The sequence below is a fragment of the Python bivittatus genome, unplaced genomic scaffold (assembly GCF_059951505.1).
Source record: "Python bivittatus isolate LINGU-HERP-01145 unplaced genomic scaffold, Pbiv_v1 ctg000080_np1212, whole genome shotgun sequence".
Taxonomy (NCBI): Eukaryota; Metazoa; Chordata; class Lepidosauria; order Squamata; family Pythonidae; genus Python; species Python bivittatus.
In genome coordinates this window covers 13,076,498-13,100,075 of record NW_028277035.1, presented here as the reverse complement: position 1 = coordinate 13,100,075, position 23,578 = coordinate 13,076,498, and the positions used below count along the sequence as shown (strand labels likewise).

The 23,578-nt window shown below is 39.8% G+C and overlaps 1 protein-coding gene and 1 long non-coding RNA gene across 2 annotated transcripts; one reads left to right on the top strand and one right to left on the bottom strand.

The window, feature by feature from the left end:
- Nucleotides 1–158: 158 nt before the first annotated feature.
- On the top strand, nucleotides 159–15,208 carry LOC112542601 (uncharacterized). Its single transcript, XR_015794713.1, has 4 exons — nucleotides 159–278; nucleotides 2,153–2,260; nucleotides 13,712–13,797; nucleotides 15,073–15,208. It is a non-coding gene; the product is annotated as an uncharacterized LOC112542601 (long non-coding RNA).
- ASF1B (anti-silencing function 1B histone chaperone) lies at nucleotides 15,128–23,212 on the bottom strand. The gene is made up of 4 exons (XM_007442582.4): nucleotides 23,001–23,212; nucleotides 19,312–19,427; nucleotides 18,548–18,724; nucleotides 15,128–17,578 (listed from the first exon to the last, which is right to left on the bottom strand). Exons 1-4 carry the CDS (start codon nucleotides 23,107–23,109, stop codon nucleotides 17,381–17,383), a joined length of 600 nt encoding a protein of 199 aa, XP_007442644.1. The 5' UTR covers nucleotides 23,110–23,212; the 3' UTR covers nucleotides 15,128–17,380.
- Nucleotides 23,213–23,578: the final 366 nt, after the last annotated feature.

Genomic DNA, 23,578 nt, shown 5'->3' with positions numbered 1-23,578 from the left:
GCAGTAGCTGCGCAGGTACCGCCCCGACCTCGCATACTATTGGCTGCCCAGGTTGCTCGCTCTCGCTCACTGGTCTCATCAGCATGGCCCGAGCTGTTATTGGCCCTTAGATCGTGACGATTTCCTCATATACGCCCGCCTCCTTCCTGCGCAAACGTGCCGGGATGAAGCCCTACGTTTCTACGATTGGCTAAGTGACCCGCCCATTCTCTGGAGATCCGCTTGTTGGCTGGGCCGAGAGATGAGACTCTCAGCTGAGTGTTCAGGCTGTCGAGCTTGTCAGTGTTCCAAAGTGTGAAGGGTGGAGCTCGGGGTGGGGAGGAATGTGTTTTACGAAGGCGCGAGCAGGGACGGAGCGTCCGCGTTCTGAATTCAGGACGCGTTCGAGAAGGACTGTTGAGCAGAAATAAATACATGCATTCCATTGTACTGCAGAGAAAAGGATTCGTTCTTGCTTTAAATCATTCTCGTGTCCTCAGTTGACCCGTATGGTCATTTTCTAAATGGTGGTCAAAGCATTCGGTGTTCGGAGTAGAATTGATGTTCGGCTGAGCATGTGCTTTAAACTCGCGTTGTACCTATTAACGCGTAGCATGCTTTGTTCGTGCAATGAGGAGACAAGGGACTTCCGGAACAGCCGTTGAAAGCATATCAGATGTTCATATGTGCTCGTTTATTCATCCTACCTTGTGCTTGCATTTCCCCTAAAAGCCTTGAAAAACCATGTAGTCGGTCTCCTTCGGCATAGCTGAAGAGCTATGTAGATTGTGTGAACCAAGGAGTTAGTGAATTCAGACGTTTCTTCAGGATGACAGCATTTTTTAAAGACTTGGTAAAGTGGGGGATGGGGGAACAGGATTCAGTATTTATATAAGGAGGCCTTCTTATATATGTAATACTGTACAGTACTGGATTGTTGTGTTTTGCAGCATGCCACTAGTTTTTGTTAGCATCTTATTTACAGATGTAAAGATTATGGAGAGTTCTGGCCTTCACATTTTCACTGATCTATGTTTGATCATGGTTAATTCTTTAAGAGACAACTGTATATTATTGTCATATATTATCATTATTATAAAATAAATGAAACAGTCAAAAGTCTGTCTTGTGACACCTTAAACACTAGTATATTTAATATTAATTATAATAATTGGATTATTCTCATATTAACATTCAAACTCATCCAGTGAAGCTAAATGCAGAAAGACTGGAGTAATAAAAGGAAGTATGTGTTTAAACAATGAGTAAAGTATAAAACTTACTTCCATATGTAATTTAGATGGCTTTCAAAGGGAACTAGACAATTTCATGGAGGAGAGAACTGTTGAAAGGCTGTTGGTCTTCATAGCTACCTAAATCACATAGCATGTACTTTAAGTCCCATTTGTCAGTGAAATAGGACTGTTACTTCTTGTGGACTCATTAGCTGTGGTGGAAATGAGCACAAGATCTCCTTATGGTCTTAAGAGGCAACATAAAAAACTGATGTTGCAACCAAGATTATAAATTCACGAAGCATCGTGCAGAATATAAAGGATCAAGACAGTGTAATTTTTGTTGTCCCATGGTTTGTACTCAGTCCCAAGAGAGGCAGATAGATGCCAGGGACAGCTATATACATTCTCTGAAAGTTGGTTAAAGCTAAAGATAAGCAAGTGATTATAGAGCAAGATTAGTACATTTTGTGGAAAATGCATCCAGGTCCTGAGACTTTGGTTGTATTTAGCTTGTTTGTGTTATTTCCCGATTGATTTCTCCTCAGGTCTCATGTTTATTTCTGGAATGTTCTACAGAAGAAGGCTTTGTCTCTCTTTCCTCCTGCTTTTCCAAGAGATGTCAGAAAACTGCATGACAAATTTACATTCATTTGAGAAACTTGCATTGCAATACTGTGCATATTTACTTGGGAGGGTCGGGGAGGTTAGTTCAGTAGAACATATAGTATATTAAATGTGGTAAAACAGCAGCCTGAAGTTTATCACATTATGTTATGTTAGAATAGCTATGTAATATAATTTCTTATTCCCTTCAAAAATTTAACTTTGCTGCGAAGCTTTTTGAACAACTTTGTTTCCTTTCTATATTATATCTCAGTGTATAACTATTGTGTAGTTACCTCCCCTTTTATTATTTCCCTTACCTTGAATTCTAGGTTGTGATCCCTTTGGGGCACGGACCTGACTTTTCATATTTTGCCAGGCATACTTCTACTGTCGTATAAATAAGACATTTCATTGCTGATCTTATAAAAACTTACTTGGTGAGTATATTCATTTGCTTTTATTTTTACACAGTGTTCTGACAAAGAATGGAACCTATAGGGCAATGTTTCTCAACCTTGGCAGCTTGAAGATGTGTGGACTTCAACTCTTAGAATTTCCCAGCCAGCCATGCTGGCTGGGGAATTCTGAGAATTGAAGTCCACATATCTTCAAATTGCCAAGGTTGAGAAACACTGCTATAAGGGATGTATAGTACTACTGATATGCCGCACTATTCAGTGAAATTCAGTCCTTGTTGTGATGGTTCACAATTCAACTGTAAATGTACTACTGTTCTAGTATGTGCTATTTGATAATTAATTCAAAATATATCCTACCTTTGTATGTTAAGCTCTTAAGACTACTAATGATAATAGCAGTTCAATAAAATAATTTCTAAAAATATAAGAAAAAGCAGATTAACTTAAAAGTTTATTCAGTAAACTGTGGATTAGGGTATATGTGTGAATAGGGACAATCCCCTTATGGGTTTGAACTGGGAATTGGTTATTACCCTGACAGGGGAAAGAATATTGCAGTTAGTGCTATGCCATCCCCGCTGATTAGGCTGGCTACACGTAATAGTTGATGGTGCTATTTAAATATTAAATGAGACTCCCTGACCCAGATCACTCTTCCTCCCATCTGTTTCTTGGGCTCAAAAAGAACCATTTTTACACTGCTGTGTGTTATAGTAAAGAGCATTTTACTGCTATGGATTAGATATATTTATTTTTCTCTTTGTTTTTTTTAAGGATGTTAACTTTCATTTAGATCTGTGGTTGCTGGAATTAGGCCTTGTGTATCCAAAACACTTAGGGTTTTTTTGGTGTAGGCCCTTTTATGCAGATTTTCTCAGTTTCAGTGCAATAAGCCACATTTATGTTGGTTGCCCCAAAATTCAGTCATTAGATGTATTGTAACAGGACTAAGAAGGCAGTTCAGGGCTCCCAAAGAAGCATTGCCTGAAATGTATCTGCGCTGGACAGCAAGGTCAACTGTAAAAGCAAAAAATTGCACTGAATTAATGGTTGGTGTAACTCAATTCCCTCCTGCTGCTTTCAGTGGGAAAAATAAATTCAGGAATCAGTGCCTCTCCTTTATTGCCACACCTAGAGTGAAATAATAAAACTCTGGGTGCCTGCCACATGCAGCCATCGAATGCCACCATCAATACATGAATTCCACACAGGCAGGGCTTAACAGGTTGCAGGGCATATAGGCTGTACCTCTTGGACCTCATGGCAGTATTCAGTAAGGTGAACACTGATATGTGTTCCATGTGACTGATGGACCTGATTGGGTTCCAGAGGGAGCTTGGGGTTGTTCCGGAAAGTCTGCTACTCGGTCCGACCAAAGCCTTGGTGGCCGCTTGGAATGGCAGAGTGGCTGCAGCTTTGTGCCTGAGCGGCCTCACCATGCCCATGGTTCCCAACACACTCCATGGAATACAGAAATGTTGAGGGAACTTAAAAGGGCTAAGAGGTGCCTAGAGTGCTGCTGGTGAAAGACGAGGAGCGAAGACAACCGAGCACAGGCTAGATCCGCTATTAGAGCCTGTCTTATGGCGGTAAGGGCAGCAAAATGTAATTATTTCTCCGCCCTTATTGTGCCCAGCGGCCCTATTTCAGATGACTTGGTCACTCCTTGGAGGGAATTATACTGAAGTTCACTTGCAGGGTTGCTGTGAGGAATATGCTGTACATTTAGCGAATAAAGTCATTCGTATTCGCTCTACATTGGACTCCGGCCTTAAGGGAAAGCCTGTGGAGTTTATGGGGGCCAAGTCTTTTACTGGGGTGAGTTTGAACCCATTGAACCTGGGGAAGTGAGCAGGGCCCTTGCAGCTGCTAGTTTGGCCGCTTGTGTGTTAGATCCATGTCCCTCCTGGCTTGTTAAAGCTGCGCAGGAGGATATCTGTGATTGGGTCTGGGCAGTGTTTAATTCCTCTTTGAGAGAGAGAGTGGTCATGCTGGCTCTTGAGGAGGTGGTGGTGCACGCCCCCCTCAAGGGGTCATCACTCGACCCAACCAACCTGGACAGTTTTCGTCCAGTTTCCAACCTACCCTTTTTAGGGAAGGTTGTGGAGAGAGTGATCTCATAGCAGCTTCAAAGGACCCTGGATGAAGCGGATTATTTAGATCCCTTTTAGTCAGGGTTCAGGCCAGGGTTTGGAACTGAGATGCCATTGATTGCACTCTTGGATGACCTCTGGCGGGAGCGGGATGGAGGTACTCTATCCATCCTTGCTCTTCTTGACCTCTCAGCGGCTTTCAATACCATCGATCATGGTATCCTTCTGAACCGGCTTTGGGAGTTGGGGGTGGGTGGCAGTGTGTTGCACTGGTTCTCCTCTTAGCTTTGGGGTCCGTTCCAGTCAGTATTGTTGTGGGGGGAGAGATTCAGCCCACAGCTCCTACTTTATGGGGTGCCTCAGGGCTCGGTTCTCTCTCCTCTCCTGTTTAACATCTACATGAGGCTGCGAGGTGAAGTGATCCATTGGTTTGAGGTGAGGTATCATCAATATGCTGATGATACCCAGCTTTATATTTCCACTCCAGGTCCTTTGAGTGATGCCGTAGATGTCCAGTCCCAGTGTCTGGAGGCTGTAGGAGTCTGGATTGGGAACAATGGGCTTCGACTCAACACAAACAAGACTGAGTGACTCTTGGTATTTGGACCTTCTGGGGACAAGACTTTTCCGTCTTTGGTTCTGGATGGTGTAGCACTGCCCTAGGGAGACCCAGTATGCAATCTTGGGGTTTTCCTGGACTCATGGCTCCTGCTTGAAGAGCAGGTGGCAGCTGTGGCTAGGAGGGCCTTTGCATACCTCCGGGTGGTGTGCCAGTTGCACCCATTCCTGGACTGGGAGGGCTTGTTCACACCATGGCCTCGTAACCTCTTGGTTGGACTACTGCAGTGTGCTCTACCTGGGGCTGCCCTTGAAGAGCATTTGGAAGCTTCAACTGGTACAGAATGCGGCTGCATGGGTAGTAAATGGTGTTGGATATGCAACACATAACACCGCTATTGCGTGAGCTATATTGGTTGCCAGTATGTTTCTGGGTCCAATTCAAGGTGCTGGTTGTTACCTTTAAAGCCCTGCATGGCTTGGGACCAAGTTACCTGAGGGACCAAGTTTCCCAATAGTTTCTACCTGTCTGATTTGGTCTGGCAAGTTGGGCATGCTGCAAGTCCCGTCAGCCAAGGAATGTCAGCTGGCAGGCACCAGGAGACGTGGTTTCTCTGCTGTAGCCCCTGCTCTTTTGAACATCCTCCATTCAGAAATTAGGATGGCCCCAACCCTGTTGGCCTTTCATAAGGCTTTAAAGACCTGGCTATGTACCCAGGTCTGGGGCCCCGAATGTATTACGGGCCCTGTCTCTTGGCTATACTGATAATTATTATGATAATTTTCTCGGCTGCCATATATATTTATTTTTGTATTGTTTTTAATTGTTTTGTTTTAGAATTGTTCGCCACCCAGAGTCACTTGGTTGAGGTGGGCGGCTATAGAAATTAAATAAATGAATAAATAAATAAAGTAACTATGGAGAAAAGGAATTTTGCCCTTTGTACAGCCTGGGAGTTCACTGCATCACAAAAGGGAGACTTTGCCAAAAAAAAAAAAATTCTGCACAATGTTTTTCTATCTGCTCTTCCCTCATACCTGTGTTTAGAATTTTACTGGTTTCCATTACCAGGATTATAGCTGCATTGATTAAAAACTCACTCCAGCATCTGGGGCTGTCTGCCTACACAGCTGTTCAGTGAAGTCAGGCACAGGAAGTGGGAAGCCAGCATCTTCAGGGTGAATTGCTTGGGCCAGCTCTCTGCTGCAACTGCTGCAACTGACTTTAATAGAGAGCATTACTGGAAATGTATTGACCCACTGCGTGAGTTTACTATATTTTCCCTATCTATCAGCAGCCAAGAACAGGTAAAAGAACAGTGTAGTTCTTCAAGTTCCCCTCATCAGTCAATGTTCTTTATTTGTGTTTTCCTTGCAGCTACTTTTCACTACCAAATTTGGGAGTGGGGCTGGGTAGAGGAATAACGATAAGGTACACTGAAAATTAAATTGTGTTAGCAGTAGCAGATGTCTTACTTAGCAGTTGTGTGCAGAGATTGGCTTTATCTGTTTTTGTTTGTCTGTTAGAGCTGAAATTTAAATGGAATGTAAGTAATGGATACCAATAGGAAAAGAAAAAATTACATGGATATTGTCTTTTTTTCCAATCAATAGTGGCTAATGAAGTAATTAAGCAGCTTGATTCATATACTACGGTAAATAATGGTTTATTTTAATTGTGATTTGTCAAAAACAGTGATTGAGTTGATACATTGTATTAAATTGTTAATAATAATACTGTAATAATTTATTGATTAGTCATTAGGCCATATTAAAATACAAAATATAAAATACAGAACAATAAAATACGTGATACAAAATAGAGTAAAAGGCATAACTAAAAGAAAATGCAAATCATATTTCTGTGTCACCCCTATGATTCACTTCAATCAGGTCCACATAGGCAATTCTCAGTTGTACTGTTTTGTCCGACAAAAAACCGTATTATATGTAAAATGGTGGAATTTATCCAACATGCTAAGCGGATGGATGGCTAGATAGGCTTAGAAACTGTAGGTTTTGATGGTAAGAAAGAGAGAATAGGAATTTCTATAAAGTAAAGAAATTCTGCATGTTCCCTGATTTTTAGACCATTATTAGTAGCCCCTTATTTATGCCAACTGGGGAAGAAAAAAATGCAGTACAAACTACACATATTGACTCAGAAATACATCTCACCATCTTCAGTAAGCTTACCGACTAATTAATGTGCTGCGAATTGTAGTTTTGGGGCCATTTTCGATGTTTCTTAAAAATCACTCATGCTAGCTCTTGGCCATCATTCACTGCCTGAAACTTAACTGCCCCTGAATAGGTAGTATACTCCAGTGCTTCTCAAACTGCCTGTGATGAAGGACCAGTTTTTTTTTTTAATTTCCAACTTGTCGTGAACTGATTCTTTTCTAAAATACAATAAAAATGAATTATTAGAAAAATGAAGTAAAACTGCCCAGTGACACACAAAATACAAACCCATCGAAACTCTATTTCAAGAAAATGACTTTTCAGAGATTTAAAGTGAGGTGATATCAAGAGCTGGTAGAACTGAATACTCTTTCATGATATTCGGGGGTGGGGGGGGGAAATCAGATAAAACTGCCCCTGCTATTTCCTATACTATCCACCCTGAAATGACCAAGCTTAGGAGGTGATGTAAATCAGCCCTTTACCATGGCAGAGTACTATCCATACATAAGTTTCACGCAGGTGAGTCACGCCACAGGCAGTCTCAATCATGTCATGTAGTTTTAAGAACTCCCAAGAGGGAGCCTTGGTGATGGGGGCCTGTGGAGAAAGGGCACTTTGCACACCGCAGGAGAGCACTCCACACTTAAAAACCAGCCTCTTTGGGAAAGGGGTGGGAGGAATATTAATCCCCTTCACTTGAAAAAGCGTGTGTTCACCTACTCTACCAAAACCCCTACAGGTCAGCCTCACCAGGACTGTAGTCAGGAGGCCTAAATACCCACTCTAAGAACAAGGGAATCTTGACCACAGTATCCCACACAAGTAAACCAGGGAAGGGGAAAGAAAATGCGGTCAGCATGAATAGCCAAAGCAATCTTCCTTGGCTTCCCTTACATACACTTCATGCTGTGTACTGCCTGTGTAGTACAGGCCAAAGTATAGCAACACATTATTATAATTAGCTTTCAAGAGAAGGCTCAGTACAGTGCTCTCCCATTTCTGCAGTGTCAGGAGGGTGGAAGGTACAGTCTGATCAGGAGGGGAAACCTGGACTATCATGGCTTCCCAAACTGCCACCACTAATTCTTCACTTCACTTCACTTTCTCATAGATCACCAAAGATGCTGTTGAAATGCAGATGGCTAACACAATTAGTTCTTAACTTGACGACTGTTCCCAAGATTCTGTGCATCTCTCCAGAACCTGTAATTAAGTACGACACATTTACATAGGTGTCTGACACCTCATCCATCATAACCCATAAAAGAACAGGAGCCATAATGCTTCCATTTCATTTCCCCAAGCATAAGCTATGGTTAGAGCACCCCTGTAGTCTTATTCCTATACCATAGATTCAAACACACACTACATAGGTATGTCAGCCCCCTTATAAGGCATCACAGATAACTGCAGATGTTTTCTCCCACTTTCTCTTGCAGACTGCTGCCCAATAGATATAGATATTAGCCACTTTACTGTTGCATTGAAACCAGAACTGGCTGTCCTGACATCTCCAGATGAATCTATTAATCTCCTTCCTTCAATCAGGCTTCTATATTTATCCAATCCAAGACAGACACGCCATAGATGCAGTTGATATCACACTGTAGTCCCACAAAAGCACTCTGTGGTGCACACGCCATTCTGTTCACTCTGATCATTATCCAAATCATGGGATGCATGCTACAGAAAAGGCTTGAAATCAAACCATGTTTTTCTTTCCTTGGTGAGATTACTAAGGAAAGAACATCCATCTTAATGTTCTGTACAGGCTACTAATATCTGAGTCTGCATAACTAACTTATACAGAGGTTAAAGTGTTGGACTTGGACTGGGAAGACTCATTTGACCATGAAACTCAATAGCTGCCTTTGGGCCAATTGTTTTCAACTCATCCCATTTCACAGAAATGTTTTTGTGGGGATATACAGTGGGGCAAAAAAGTATTTAGTCAGCCACCAATTGTGCAAGTTCTCCCACTTAAAAAGATGAGAGAGGCCTGTAATTTTCATCATAGGTATACCTCAACTATGAGAGACAAAATGGGGGAAAAAATCCAGAAAATCACATTGTCTGATTTTTAAAGAATTTATTTGCAAATCATGGTGGAAAATAAGTATTTGGTCAATATCAAAAGTTTATCTCAATACTTTGTTATATATCCTTTGTTGGCAATGACAGAGGTCAAATGTTTTCTGTAAGTCTTCACAAGGTTTTCACACACTGTTGCTGGTATTTTGGCCCATTCCTCCATGCAGATCTCCTCTAGAGCAGTGATGTTTTGGGGCTGTCGCTGGGCAACACGGACTTTCAACTCCCTCCAAAGGTTTTCCATGGGGTTGAGATCTGGAGACTGGCTAGGCCACTCCAGGACCTTGAAATGCTTCTTACGAAGACACTCCTTCGTTGCCTGGGCGGTGTGTTTGGGATCATTGTCATGCTGAAAGACCCAGCCACGTTTCATCTTCAATGCCCTTGCTGATGGAAGGAGGTGTTCACTCAAAATCTCACGATACATGCCCCCATTCATTCTTTCCTTTACACGGATCAGTCGTCCTGGTCCCTTTGCAGAAAAACAGCCCCAAAGCATGATGTTTCCACCCCCATGGTTCACAGTAGGTATGGTGTTCTTTGGATGCAACTCAGCATTCTCTCTCCTCCAAACACGACGAGTTGAGTTTAGACCAAAACGTTCTACTTTGGTTTCATCTGACCATATGACATTCTCCCAATCCTCTTCTGGATCATCCAAATGCTCTCTAGCAAACTTCAGACGGGCCCGGACATGTACTGGCTTAAGCAGGGGGACACATCTGGCTCTGCAGGATTTGAGTCCCTGGCAGCGTAGTGTGTTACTGATGGTAGCCTTTGTTACTTTGGTCCCAGCTCTCTGCAGGTCATTCACTAGGTCCCCCCATGTGGTTCTGGGACTTTTGCTCACCGTTCTTGTGATCATTTTGACCCCACAGGGTGAGATCTTGCATGGAGCCCCAGATCGAGAGAGATTATCAGTGATCTTGTATGTCTTCCATTTTCTAATTATTGCTCCCATAGTTGATTTCTTCACACCAAGCTGCTTGCCTATTGCAGATTCAGTCTTCCCAGCCTGGTGCAGGTCTACAATTTTGTTTCTGGTGTCCTTCGACAGCTCTTTGGTCTTGGCCATAGTGGAGTTTGGAGTGTGACTGTTTGAGGTTGTGGACAGGTGTCTTTTATACTGATAACAAGGTCAAACAGGTGCCATTACTACAGGTAACGAGTGGAGGACAGAGGAGCCTCTTAAAGAAGTAGTTACAGGTCTGTGAGAGCCAGACATCTTGCTTGTTTGTAGGTGACCAAATACTTATTTTCCACCATGATTTGCAAATAAATTCTTTAAAAATCAGGCAATGTGATTTTCTGGATTTTTTTTCTCATTTTGTCTCTCATAGTTGAGGTATACCTATGATGGAAATTACAGGCCTCTCTCATCTTTTTAAGTGGGAGAACTTGCACAATCGGTGGCTGACTAAATACTTTTTTGCCCCACTGTAAGTACTGTAGAGGAATCCCTATTTATTGCAAGATAAATGCAGAAAAGTATTTAGTCACCACCTAGCTAGAAATGCAACTTTTGTGTTTGCCTCCCTTGCCGGATTTTCTTAGGTAGTTTCAACTACAGTTTGACCATTGACTGTACCAGCCAGGCTGACTGAACATGTAATGAGAACCATTTGGAATCTTGGTCCTGATGAATCTTCCCTGCCAAAAAAATAGAAGAGTTTCCTGGCCAGGTCTGCCTCCTGGGGGTAGAAATTATCTCATTGCTAAGATGTGGGGCACTGCGTATGTTGGCACTATGAGAGACAGTTGTATCAGATGGGCTGTAACAAAGTCATCTCTTTGCCTGATTGTACTTATCTTTCCTCCTTTTGCCTTGATAATAGGACATGTCTAACAGTGATATAGCAGTTGGCTTGGTATTTCCCCTATGGGCAAGGTGCATGTCCTATCTGCCTGCTTCCCTGGCTTGCTGTGGTCGGCCAACTGTCTACCCCCACCCCAAAAAGATTGTCTCACAGGACAGACACAGTAACTCCCATATGATTGTGGAAGTAGATGCCTGTGTTGACACTAATTCAGCATAGCAGTCAGATTATGCTTGAAATACAGTTTGGAATACAACTTGTATGGAGGACATTATGATCAAGGCTGTTGTAAAATACCTGAATCTAAGAGCAGCACAAAGTTCTAGTAATTATTACTCACATGAGAAATGTTTAAATCTGAATAATTTTGGTGACTGTAGTAGGGAAATTTCCAGCTTCAGATTGAGATAGTGCAGGCCTCTACTTCTTGTTGAAATACATATATTGTGAAGGGTATTTGAACCTACTTTTCTTTTAGGGGTGAAGACTTATAATGGTGAAATTATTTAGCAATATTCCATTTTTTTAATTACAATTTCAAGAGGAATCAGGAATCTCAGCAAAAATCAGAATAGTATGAAAATAGTATTATACAAGACTCACCTGAGTCCCTGAACCATAAAAGATCTCAGTCTAAATAAACACAACAAAATAGACACAGTCAAGGGCATTATTCATTTTCTGGACCCTCAGCATGATGCCTTGGTACATCTACCAAGCTCCTCATCCTGATTGTATTTTTTAAAAAAATCTTTTAGTTATAAACAGGAATAGTAAGCTAGCATACTGCAAAGCAAACTCCCTGCCTAAAGATGCCCAAAACATTCATAGGTGATCATAGACAGACTTTTGTCTGTCTTATGGTTTGTAGATATTTTGTGATTGACCATACTCACAGAGTAGCCCATAATATGCTTTCAGTATTCTAAATGTGTCCTCTGGTCAAGAAGTGTTGAGGTTTTCTGGCATATATGAGCCCCATTTCTGTCATATTTTCCAAAGGTACAAAAACAGGAATACTGATAACAATGGCCCTGAAGGAATTGGCACGAATAGCAGCATCAAAGCAAGGTAGCCCTGTGAGGCCTGCAATGTAAAAAAGGGGATCACTGCTGAAATAAAATAAAGGCAGTCCTCGGGTTAAGAACGAGTTCCATTCCCAAGTCTGTCTTTGTATGTAAGTTGGAACTCATACTTAACAAACAGGCTGCCTATTACTAAAAATGGCGGATGGCGTTCTCCTTCCTCGAGCTGATGAACTGCTGAAGCTGCACAATGTTTTCATGAACTGCTGAAAACCGCTGAAAACAGACTATGTTAAAAGCAAGTGCTTCAGCAGTTCATGAAAACATTGCACAGCTTCAGCGGTTCATCAGCTCGAGGAAGGAGAATGCCATCCGCCATTTTTAGTAATAGGCAACCCGTCTAAGTATGAGTTGTCCATAAGTCAGACGTTCTTAACCTGGGATCTGCCTGTGCTGTGTATACAGGAAACAAAGATGCAATCAACAGTTACATTATTTGGTGATCTGAGGCAAATAAAAATTATTTCTGGGCGCCCAAATGCTTGTACAAGTGGATGTACTGCTACTACATCTAGGTTAAAAATAAAGTAGGTGGGCTAATAAAAGTTGGTATGGGAAGTAATTTTTTTGAGAAAGCATTAAAACAAGACAAACAGAAGACAGTTGCAGCAGAAGACTAGCAGAGGACCAAAGGCAAACATTCACATACTGAGAGGATTCCAAATCCGTATTGAAAAGGAACCCCTTTTGCCTAATCTGCAATGGCTAAGGGGCAGAATAACATACTCATGGGTGCTGGGTAAAGATTCTGAACTGTTTCCTTAGGCAGACCACTGAAATAATTTAGGAATCATCTGTCACATAAAGTAGGACTCAGTAATGCATGTTTGCAGACACCATAGTACAACTAACTGCCTCAGATAGCATCCACAGGATCCAGTCCCCAAATTAAAAATTAATTTGAAAAAGCTGTTAAAATAGCTAACATTATGTAACCTTGACTCTCATAATTTTACTGTTTGCAGCTGAAATCTCATGATTTTACTGTTTGCAAGTTTTGAGATGATCTGCAATTTTAGCTAATTTCCTTTTAAAAAAATGTTTATTTTAATGCCTGCACTAGGGACACCTGCAATAGCTTCTTGGAGCACAGATCAGGACCTATTGCTGTAGAAGAATTTTAAAAAACCTGTGAAGACTTTAAGGTAGTTTACATTATACAGGAGAAGATGGTCTCGAGGCATCCTGGAGAGCCACTAGAAAACAAAATTAGAACTTTGAATTGGGCCCAGAAACCAATTAGGAATCATTTGTCTTAGAAACACTGTCATATTTCCCCCAGCTTGAGTCTTTTCCTCAATAACCATCTACTCAGTTTGTGAGCTGAAGGGAGATCATTGTTGATTATGAAGAAGGATCACATAATCTGAAGTACAATATGGTGGTGAAGATCCATTTTTAAGTATAGAGACGGGTGGAAGATACTGCTTTTCTTATTTGACAAGTTTTCAAATATGAATTTTGCTAACAGATTTTGATGAGAAAAAAATCAGGTATCTAGGATATATACAAATGATCAAAGATCACAAAACCAATCCTGGCAGTCAGAGATTAACTCTCCAAATTATGGTTTACATCAGTTCATTTATTTTTACCAATCTCTGTATGTTGGCTTACAAAAACTATTTTATTTTGCAGAAACAAATTTGGATTGAGAATGGTTACAGGAGGAAGATTCTGATGCACTAATGAATGGGCACCGCAACTAACTGGAATCTAAAGAGGTATTTTAAACATAACAAATAGGCAATACTTTTTGGAATTTGACTTTCTTCCTTTGAACTACAGAAAGCAAATTAGTTCATCTTGCAGATTCTTCACAGTTTTGAAGTCGTAGAAATATTCTGAATTCTGCACCATGTAAAAGAGTTACATAACCTACTTTACTAATTTGGAAGTTTGTTTTCAGTATTATAACTGTATATTGGATATTAGCATTTTAGAAATTCAAAATTTATATGAATATTTCAGATGTTACTATGACATCTTGGTAGGATAAACAACTGTCTTTATTACAGGATGAAAAGTTTGGGGGGGGGAGAAGTAAATTATTTTTAGTGAAAAAGGAAAGCATCTGCCAGCTGCTGTTGTTCAAGTTGAGAGATTTGTACAACATATTGTAATTATGCCACACAGTATCTAAGAAGGTAGAAAAGATCCTGCTTTCTGCAGTTCGTATGCTATCTTATCCCTTGGGGCAAAGAACCTTCAGAATGATTAGATCCCAACCATTGCATGCAACGTGGATGAAAAATATTTGGCTTGATCTTAGCATTGTGGGCCACCCTATCATTAGCAGAATGGAAAATACATACAGTACATAAAAATAAGAGTCTTTCCCAGAAACACCTCAATCCTTTCCACTTTTTCATTTTCGTTCCTAACGTATGACTGGATTTTTCCCTCTCAATTATATTTTTGGCTTGTGCCAAAAGAAGAATTACACTTGGACACAGTTTAAAAAGAAAATGACTTTGAAGAAGATTGAATGTACCCTTGTCGTCTTCTTTTTGACAAGGAAAGGTTTCATAAGAATCCTATCAAGAAATATTCTTATCTCTCAGGAGAACACAAATTCAGGGAAAGCCCACAGAATTTATGTTGTCAAGACTTCAAGCAAAACGATGCTTGTTTGTCTACCTATATACTTCAGTAATGAATAGAGTTTGACTTGCATTAACATCAACTATAGAAGCTGCAGATGGCATACATCAGGTATATTTACCTCATTGTCTAATAGAAGGCAGGCTAAATAGAGTAAAGTATTTCTTAAAGAAAATAAGTTAAATATTGAAAAAAAGGTCCTGATGTTGTTGGTCCTTGTTCATGTATTTTAGTGAGGAAAAGGTACTTCTATTAGGACTGCATTCTCTCACCTTTACATAAGGACTCTATCAGTAAAAAAGTTGTAATAATTTCAGATGAATATCCAGCTTCTTCGATTTAATGAGGGTCTTCAATTATATTTGAAGAGACTGAACCAGTTTTGTCTTTCACAGAGGAGTCCTTGCTGCTGAGATGTGGAACAACCTCCAAAGTAATTATATTCCAGAATAACAGAGCTTTGTATCTTGTATTCAACACCTTGAAATACACTGAAAGCAAACTTAAGACACAACAGTACATAGCACAAGTATTATATAAATGTAATAAGGTGATATCTTTCAGTAATAGAGCAGTTTACTTTCACTTAATATAAGTGAGCTAAGAGTTGCTTCACTTCTGAGGGTATGTAGTAATGGAACTTAGCAAATATGAGAATACTTATATTAGTACAGTTGGGCCCTTTCCCACCATATTTGGTACAAGAATATAAAGCAAGACAACTTCACAAATACAGAAGGATTTCTGGTGGACAGCTAAGGAATGACAAAATTGCCATAAATATGAAATGGGACAATGTTTGGGAAAAGTGGCAAAAATGAAGCATAACAGAAAAACAACACATTAAAAGCATTCTTATACTAATTTGTTCCATAATAATAGCCTATGAGAGAAAAATCCTAGAATCTCTGGAGTTCAAAATAAGATTCTATAGACAAAGGCCCTTCAAAGCTGAGGCTCATTCCACATTGAAGCACACTAGTTCACACTTTCTACCATAATTTTGTCACAAGAATAATTTTATATATGATTCAGTTTAAAAAAGTTTACAATAGCATAAAAGAAACATGTGGACCAATTCTAGGCATTTTATTCTACAGTTTCACCTCATGTCTGTTTCTTTTTAATCTTTATCTTGCTCTGATTATCTTATTTAGATTTCATTTTATATTACTATTTATATTTGCTTTTAATATCATTATATTTTATAGTTTTATCATAAAATGCATGCAGTGTCCTTGCATAAAACAGACTGGGTTACATAATACCAAAAGATAACTTTGGATTATATCTGCTCTAAGCCAAAGTTTTTTTAAAAAAATATAGAAATAGGCATTAACCTGGCAAACAACACTGACTGCAGTTTGAAGATAATATTCTGTCTTTTAACAACTTCTGGGGATCTAGGAATCTTTGCCACAGAAAGTTAAATGCCTCAAAGGGAAAACCTGTCCTCATTTAGCTGACTTAAATCAATACCTCTTGACAACTGGCTAAGTCCCACATATATACTAGGTTAGCTTTGTACAGAATAATTGAAATATATGTCACCATTCTTGCTTTAAAGAAACAAAATTTACCAGCATCAGTTTTAACTTTACTAAATATTAACTTGTCAAAGAGGAGACACTCCATGTTTTATGCCACAGATACTTTTCTATAAATTCCATGAGTTTCTTGCACAATTTTTATTGAAAATCCTTTCCATAAAAGACCCCTATGCAGGATACATTTATAATATACCAGGTAGATAGTCAAACACTAAAGAATGTAATCCCTGAAAGCAAGCAAGACAAGTAAAAAACAAACCAAACACAAACCTGTCCTATCAAAAAGAAAACCCCATCCTGAAAGGTGGAAACAGTTCATACAGGCACTTGTCATCGATGGATACTATTTATTAAGCAGTATCCACCAATGGCAAGTGCCTGTATAAAGTGCAATTAGGGTCATAGATTGCAGTTGTTATAAGACCACAGGTGAAGATGCATGCAGAGATGCATAAGTTCAGCTCTGGCCTATTCTTACTGACTCAGGTGTTGGAGAGCCATTTTGGGGATACCAGTAGATAGACAGTTGTAGTATGCTAGAAGAGAACACTCTTAAAAGCAGTGTTAAGACACCTATATAATCAGCAGACCTTTACTCTAAAATTCAACTTTCCTAATCTTTGATGAGAGGCAAGTATCTTTGAAGCCAAGCAGAAAATGGTTATAAAACTGGAACAACAAAGTAAAAGCTCTGATGTATCTGGTCACTTATTAAGAGCACCTCCTCAAGAGTCAGCTCTCTGTACTACCAGAAAGAAAAGAGAAATTCAAATTGTCCAGAAATGAGAGTGCTTGCTGTGCCAATTTTCAGGAAATGGATGATCAGAGCAATAAGTTAACTCCCACTGTTCTCAGTCTTCAGGAAATATGGCACAAGATTTTTCTGTCTCAGCTAAATGTTCATAAACAGTCAGTGCAAGAGGGCCCAAGTTTCACTCAAGAAATAACATGGCAGAAATACAGATCTATAATCAGGAAGACACATTTGTCACAAACCCAGATATGAAAAGAGCTCTGATGTGTTTGTCTGCACAGATGTAACATTTAGGACTCCTACTGCCTTACTGGCCACAAGAATCCAAATCTTTTCACAGATTTTTCAAATAACCCATTTAGCTGCAATTTTCTGCATTCTTAAATTCCTCTGCTTGATTTACATACAGTCCATCGAATTTTCAGGTTGCAAGCCCACAGAAGGGATCAATCCTTTGATGTAGGCACAGCTAGAAGATAGGAAACTGTCAGGCTCTGGGTCTACATTTTCAATATTGTCCATCTGGTCTTTAGGACCATCCCAATTGATGTGGAAACGGGTGACTCGGGGGTTGGAGGCCAAGATATTCCTTTGTAACTAGAAAAACAGCAGAAAAATAATCAGCGTTATTTTATAATAATATAAAGTAGAAGCTGATTCTGTGAATAATTCTTACTACTCTTATCTACAGTATTCCATCAAAGTAACCCCTGTGCAAGAGACCCACATACTTTGCACACTGGTTCAGCTCTTACTGTTTTGAATGCTGAACTCCATCCCATCAAGCCAATTTGCTTTAAATATCTTTGTCAGAGTATGTCCTTTCCTCACTAAAATTATCAAATTCCTCTAACTTGTTAAGAGGATCACTAAACACTTGATACAAACTCTGAGATTTAAAGCTTTCTCATAGTATTCTGCAACAAGCAAAATAATTTAATCACACTGCATATCCAAAAAGCAACTGTAACCAGCTATTATCACCCTTTCATCTTACAAAATTTTATCTGCTTTAGATCCAAGAAAATCAAGCTCCGTTCTGCATCATAAGGACTATATATTTTTCTTCATCCAATTCAAGGCATAGTGCCTTGTCTAGGAAGCATATAGTAAACTGATACTGAGCTGAAATCACTGAAATTGTTTCTGACTGAATTCTGGGATCCTAATTTGTATAATGACTTCTCTATAACTGTATAATATTCACCAATACTAATAATAGCTGATCTCAAGAACTACTAACCAGCTATATCTGCTATTTGGAGACTGCAAGAATTTTATTTTCTTCAAAAGATGCTCTGTTTTAATAAGAATTCACTATCTTTGCATATACAGGCATATATATATATATATATATATATATATATATATATATATATATAAAAATATTTGTAGAATGGCCCTTTTATATCATTACCATTCCCACCTGACTCCTCGTAGTTCAGAAAATTACACTGGCCAATTTTCCTTCATCTAATTTCTAGGGAGTGGGTACTGTAATTTGGGGGAGGGGTTGTTGTGTTAAGCTAAAAAAATACAATGAGTGTGTTTTTATTAGTGTCTCACCTGGGAAAAGTCTGGCTTGAGAGGAGGGTTCTCTTTTAATTCAGGATTTATATATTCATTATTCACATAATACCCAATGCGAATGAACTCCTGACAAAGGTAGGTGCAAGTAATGAGTATTACTGTAACTCCCACAGCATCACTTTCAGGGATTAAATCAGGGTTGGGACTATTTGCCTATAGAAGAAATGGAGAACAGATCAAAGACATTTGTATCTTGCTTTCTTCCAAAGAATATAAAGCATAAATGAATTCTTTTCTCAATTTCATTAGCAGCAAGCCATACTTCACAAAGAAACAACAGCTCCTAGGTTGAAAGATTTAAGTCTAGTCCTAAATAGCCCAAATCAAATATAGTATCCAACACATCTCACTGGATTTTAGCACAAAGGAAGCAAAATATACCACTGGTCTGTCGAACTTAGCATTGTCAACATAACATTGCAGCAGTTCTCTATGGTTTTAGATAGGGATCTTTCCCAACCCCTTACTTTGAGGTATCAGGAACTGACCTCAGAACTTCTGCATACATACCATGCACTGAATCACTTAGCTATGACTGAATAAATATGGAATTTAGGACATACTCATCTAGAAGATTAGTGATAAAAATGTTAAAGAAGTATTTATTTCTAAGTATCTGTAGACTTGTAGAATATTTTAATCCCACTTTTCTATTTAAAAAGCATTGCAAGTGGTTAGACTTCTCTCTCCTCTCATGCTGTGCCCCTGCTTTTTCTTTTTCCAAATAAAAAATTACTTACTTCAAACACAAACATATGTCTCCCAGCTGGAACAGGTCCTACCAGTACAGAATCAAGAATCTGATCATATTCTTCACTCTCTGCAGATCCCACATAGATAATCTTCCATTCCAAATCTGAAAGATAAAAACAACAGGGATACAATTACAAGAGTGTAAGCACTACAATCTTAAAACACTGAGGAAAATAGTTCTCCAACTTTGCAAAGCAAAAATATTGAGACAAATCACTGAATTAATGCATTTGGAGATATTATACATCTGGGCAAGAACAAGACTGAAGCAGCTTTTATTGACTAAGGAAGCTAAAACAACTATAATTCAACTATCATTTTCAGTTATGTCTCCAAAACATTTTAGAATAACTTCTCAATTTAAGTGTAAAATACCTTAACAAATGCAAGAACTTTGGATGAGATGTAATATATGCTAAGCACAGTACAGCTGTTTTCTTTGGAGTCTGACCTAGAGAAAATTGTTGGCAAGCAAGTTTATACAACCATAATTATTCAGCATGCTTCATACCACCAAGACTCATTCCTCTAATTCTTAGAGCTGTTTCATACATTTTCTTTTTAAAATAAAGTATATCGATGAACTTATATCAAGTGGCTAACTTTTATAATGACTGAGGACTGCGGTTAACATTTTTAAGAGGCCGAAGGCTGCAATAGGTTGAGATTTTTGGCAGTTCCAAAGGGGCATCCAAGGAATACAAGCAGATGTACTCAGACCACCTGACTCAGAGCCAGCCATATACAGCTGATGAGTGGGCAGCCATATAAATTGAATAAAGAAACTACCCCCCCAGCTTTCCGGAAAGAACTAAAGACCTGGCTCTGCCAGCTTGCGTGGGGCAAGAAGAGTTTTAACCAACCCTGGGAGTGGCTGGCGCCCTGTTGACTCTCCCCGAGCCTAATACTCTCTAGTTACCATCAATCCTTGGAATATACTTATTATTTATTTAGGACTACTGTTATGTTGTATTTTTAATTAATATTTATCTTTTCTGTAAACCGCCCAGTTGCTTTTTAATGAGATGGGTGGTGACAAATTCGATATATAAATAAAAAATAAATATAAATTACTCAAATTGTAAATGCAGAGAAGCCAGGTTCTCACTAAGGTTGAAGAATATCTAAGAAAAGTCCACTGAATGTATTTCCTTGTCTTCTGACTTAATGTTTATCTTATTAGATAAAATCTTTACTTATATATTCCATTTGTATGGCCGCCCATCTCACTTAAGTGACTGTGGGCAGCTCACAACAGTGAAAATCAGGAACTACTATGCATAATCTTCTAAGACAGACTGTTGATGCAGCTATGGTGATTGATTCATATAGTACTGGAAGTCTAATTACAAGAATCTATATCCAGAATTTTTCCATGTCTTTTAAACTCAAAATGATGGTAAAACACACCATCAGTTTTTACCCACTGCGTCACCAAAATCTGGTGGAATCATTGGAGGCAGCTTCAGAAATTACAAAAATGTTTTCAAGGGCTCCATGCAGCTCTGGATTGGAAAGTGTTCACTCCCTACTCTAGTCTGTTACTCCAGTTTTCACCAAAACCAATTCTCAACTATAGAAGACACATTCTACCTCTGATTTAGATGGGTTTCTAAATGCACCTAGAACTTTTCACCTTATCTGTGGAGATACTGTTGGGTAATATATGGAATAAAAAGATACCCTGGATGTTTAACAGTACAGCTCCTTGGCACCCTCTCATGGAGACAAAGACAGATCCCCTTGGTTTACTAGGCAGCTATGGATAACTAAGCTGATGGGATATCAGCTGGTGTACAAATGAAGGAACTGGTAGAACAGTTCAGATTAAGCAGAGAGTGAGGCCTATTTATATTTTAATTTTAAAATATGTTTAATTTGTATCAGCTACTTTGAGTAGTGGCCAGAACAAAATGTGGGAAATAAATACTGCTGGGCTCTGCTGTGTTCAGCTGAACTTATTGTCCCAGATTCTAAGATTTTTCTAGATATTGCCCACATGCTTTCAACCATACATTTTGCAGCTGTAGCCTAGGTCTAGAAAATCACTTATATTAATGACAGGCATGCTTCCCCAAATGTTGAACTACACAGTATTAATTTTATGGTTATTATGTGTAATAGAATCATATCAAAACAGTATGAGCAATGCAAAACAAGGAATATGATCATTTTCCTGATAGACCCTTTTTCTATGCTACTTCCTAGGCTTATTCATAAGGGGAATGCCATATGCTTGATAAGTCACTCTATAGCAAAAGACTGACTCCTAATTGCTTCTTCCAAAGAGGGCTATATTTGAATAAATTCTTGCTTTGCATTTGTATGTGAGAAAATCAGTAGTATAAAATTAGAGAATGACTTGTATATCTTGATGAAGTTGAGAAAGTAATTTTCTCTCAAGATCACTCTGAATCATAGCATAAAATGAAAATCATATGAAATAATCAGTAGGAAGTAGAAATCAGAGGATCAAATTTAAATTTCTCAGTCCGAGATACAGAACTAGAAACAAATTGGAAGAAGAGACAGTTATGCCCCATATGAGAAACTGTACATATAAGTCTCTTTCCTGATTATGTCTCCTGTAACAGATTGTAAATTTAGATTTTAAGATTGTGGGACAGAGAATCATCTTGATGTTACTAAGAAAAGCACTAGCAGTTTGTTCTATGTACAGAAATTGATTTGTTAGCTCATTTTCCACTTGAAGCTAAGTAAATCAAGGCTGGCCCTGTAAGAAGTGCATATACATCTAAGACAGAAGGAGTAAAAGAAGAAGTAATAAATGGTAAATAGTAGTGAAATCAACTTATCCCAGAGTGTGATGCACAGATGCATTTATTTGACAATTTAAAGTATCAAGTATGGTTTTTGCCTTGCATGCAAGGACTAAGACCAATGCTACTGTTGTCAATCATAGAACAGAGCACAAAGCTTTTAATGAGCTGATAGCAAAAGCTTTTGTAAGCTCTGTAAATTAGTCCAACAGGAAATAGAATATTATTTGTCTGCTAAAATGATCTGCAAGCTTTTTGCATTGTAATCAGCCCCAAGCAAGATCCAACTGAAATAAGAAGGAATTCATGATTGTTACAGTACTCTGAAAGCCCGCCCACCTTCAACACACACACACACACACACACACACACACACGTTCTAAAGCCAGAAATGCCATCCTTGCTTGCCATGTCAATACTGTAATCTTTTCGTGAACATCCCAGCCACGCATGTCTATTATGAGTCCCACCAGGCCAACACTCCCTCTACCAAATCAGAGGACGTATGTTTTGCTACAGGTATGAAGAACGGGCTATTAAATCTTGAAGGCAGGGACATTTAAAATTATTTTTGTGAAGGAATTGTGGTAAAGTCAACAGATAGGCTGCAATCGCGATTCCAACAATTAATCTCTCCCCCAGACAGTAGGTATTCAATTTTATTTAAACCTACTTCTTCCTCAATAGCTGAATAGCTCAAAGCCACCTTGTGAAGGAGGCCGGACTGCTACGGAGTGCGAGCAGCCAAGGTCATTTAGTAATTCTTTTGGCCGAAAGTCTCAGTCATAGGACCAAATCTTCCCGCCGTAACGCATCTCCTCGCAGCTCTGCTCCTGGGAGCGCGGCCCGCTGGAGGGAGACTTCGCATAACGGTCAGGCCGACGCCTGGCACTCACCGTGGGGCAGCGCCTCTCCGCACTCGAACTGCACCTGGAAGCGGAGCGGGTGGTCGAAAGGGCTCGGGTTCTCCAGCAGCGAAACTCCCAAGACCGACACTCGCGCCATCACAGGCTGGCTTCTCTGCGCTCTGTCCCGCCCCCTTCGGTTTCTTCTCCCAAAGCCCGCTCCGCGCGCCCCCGGCTTAACGTCCCAGTTGCACCACCGCCAATCCCCGCACTTCGCGCCTGAGCTAATCCGCCCACCTCCTCCAGCGGAGCCACGCCCATCTTCCCGTCCACCAATCGCCTTTCTCTTTCTGTCCCCGGCGGGAGCTCAGTCTAAACAATCCGTTTTCGACTTGGGTTTCCCGCTCTCAGGCCCTGGAGCCGGGGAATCGCCGTCGCGCGCTCTGTCTGTGTTGAGCGCCAAAGCGCTAAGTAGCTAATTGGCGCTTTCAGTTATGCGGTAAGTGGCCAAACCAAAGGGGAAGTGAGCCAGCTGACTCGAAACTTCGCCTTGCAAATGGCCTTCCGCGGCTGTACTCTGTTCTAGGATGAAGAGACCTTGCAGTCCTAGACGAAGGGACTCGAGCATT

Bases quoted from the DNA above. Each gene is read 5' to 3' on its own strand.
- ASF1B (XM_007442582.4), bottom strand. From the start codon at position 23,109: ATGGCGCGAGTGTCGGTCTTGGGAGTTTCGCTGCTGGAGAACCCGAGC. The intron at 19,428-23,000 runs GTGAGTGCCAGG...TTTATCTTTCAG, and splicing joins CGGAGAGGCGCTGCCCCACG to ATTTGGAATGGAAGATTATC. The intron at 18,725-19,311 runs GTAAGTAATTTT...TTTCTTCTATAG, and splicing joins GACATATGTTTGTGTTTGAA to GCAAATAGTCCCAACCCTGA.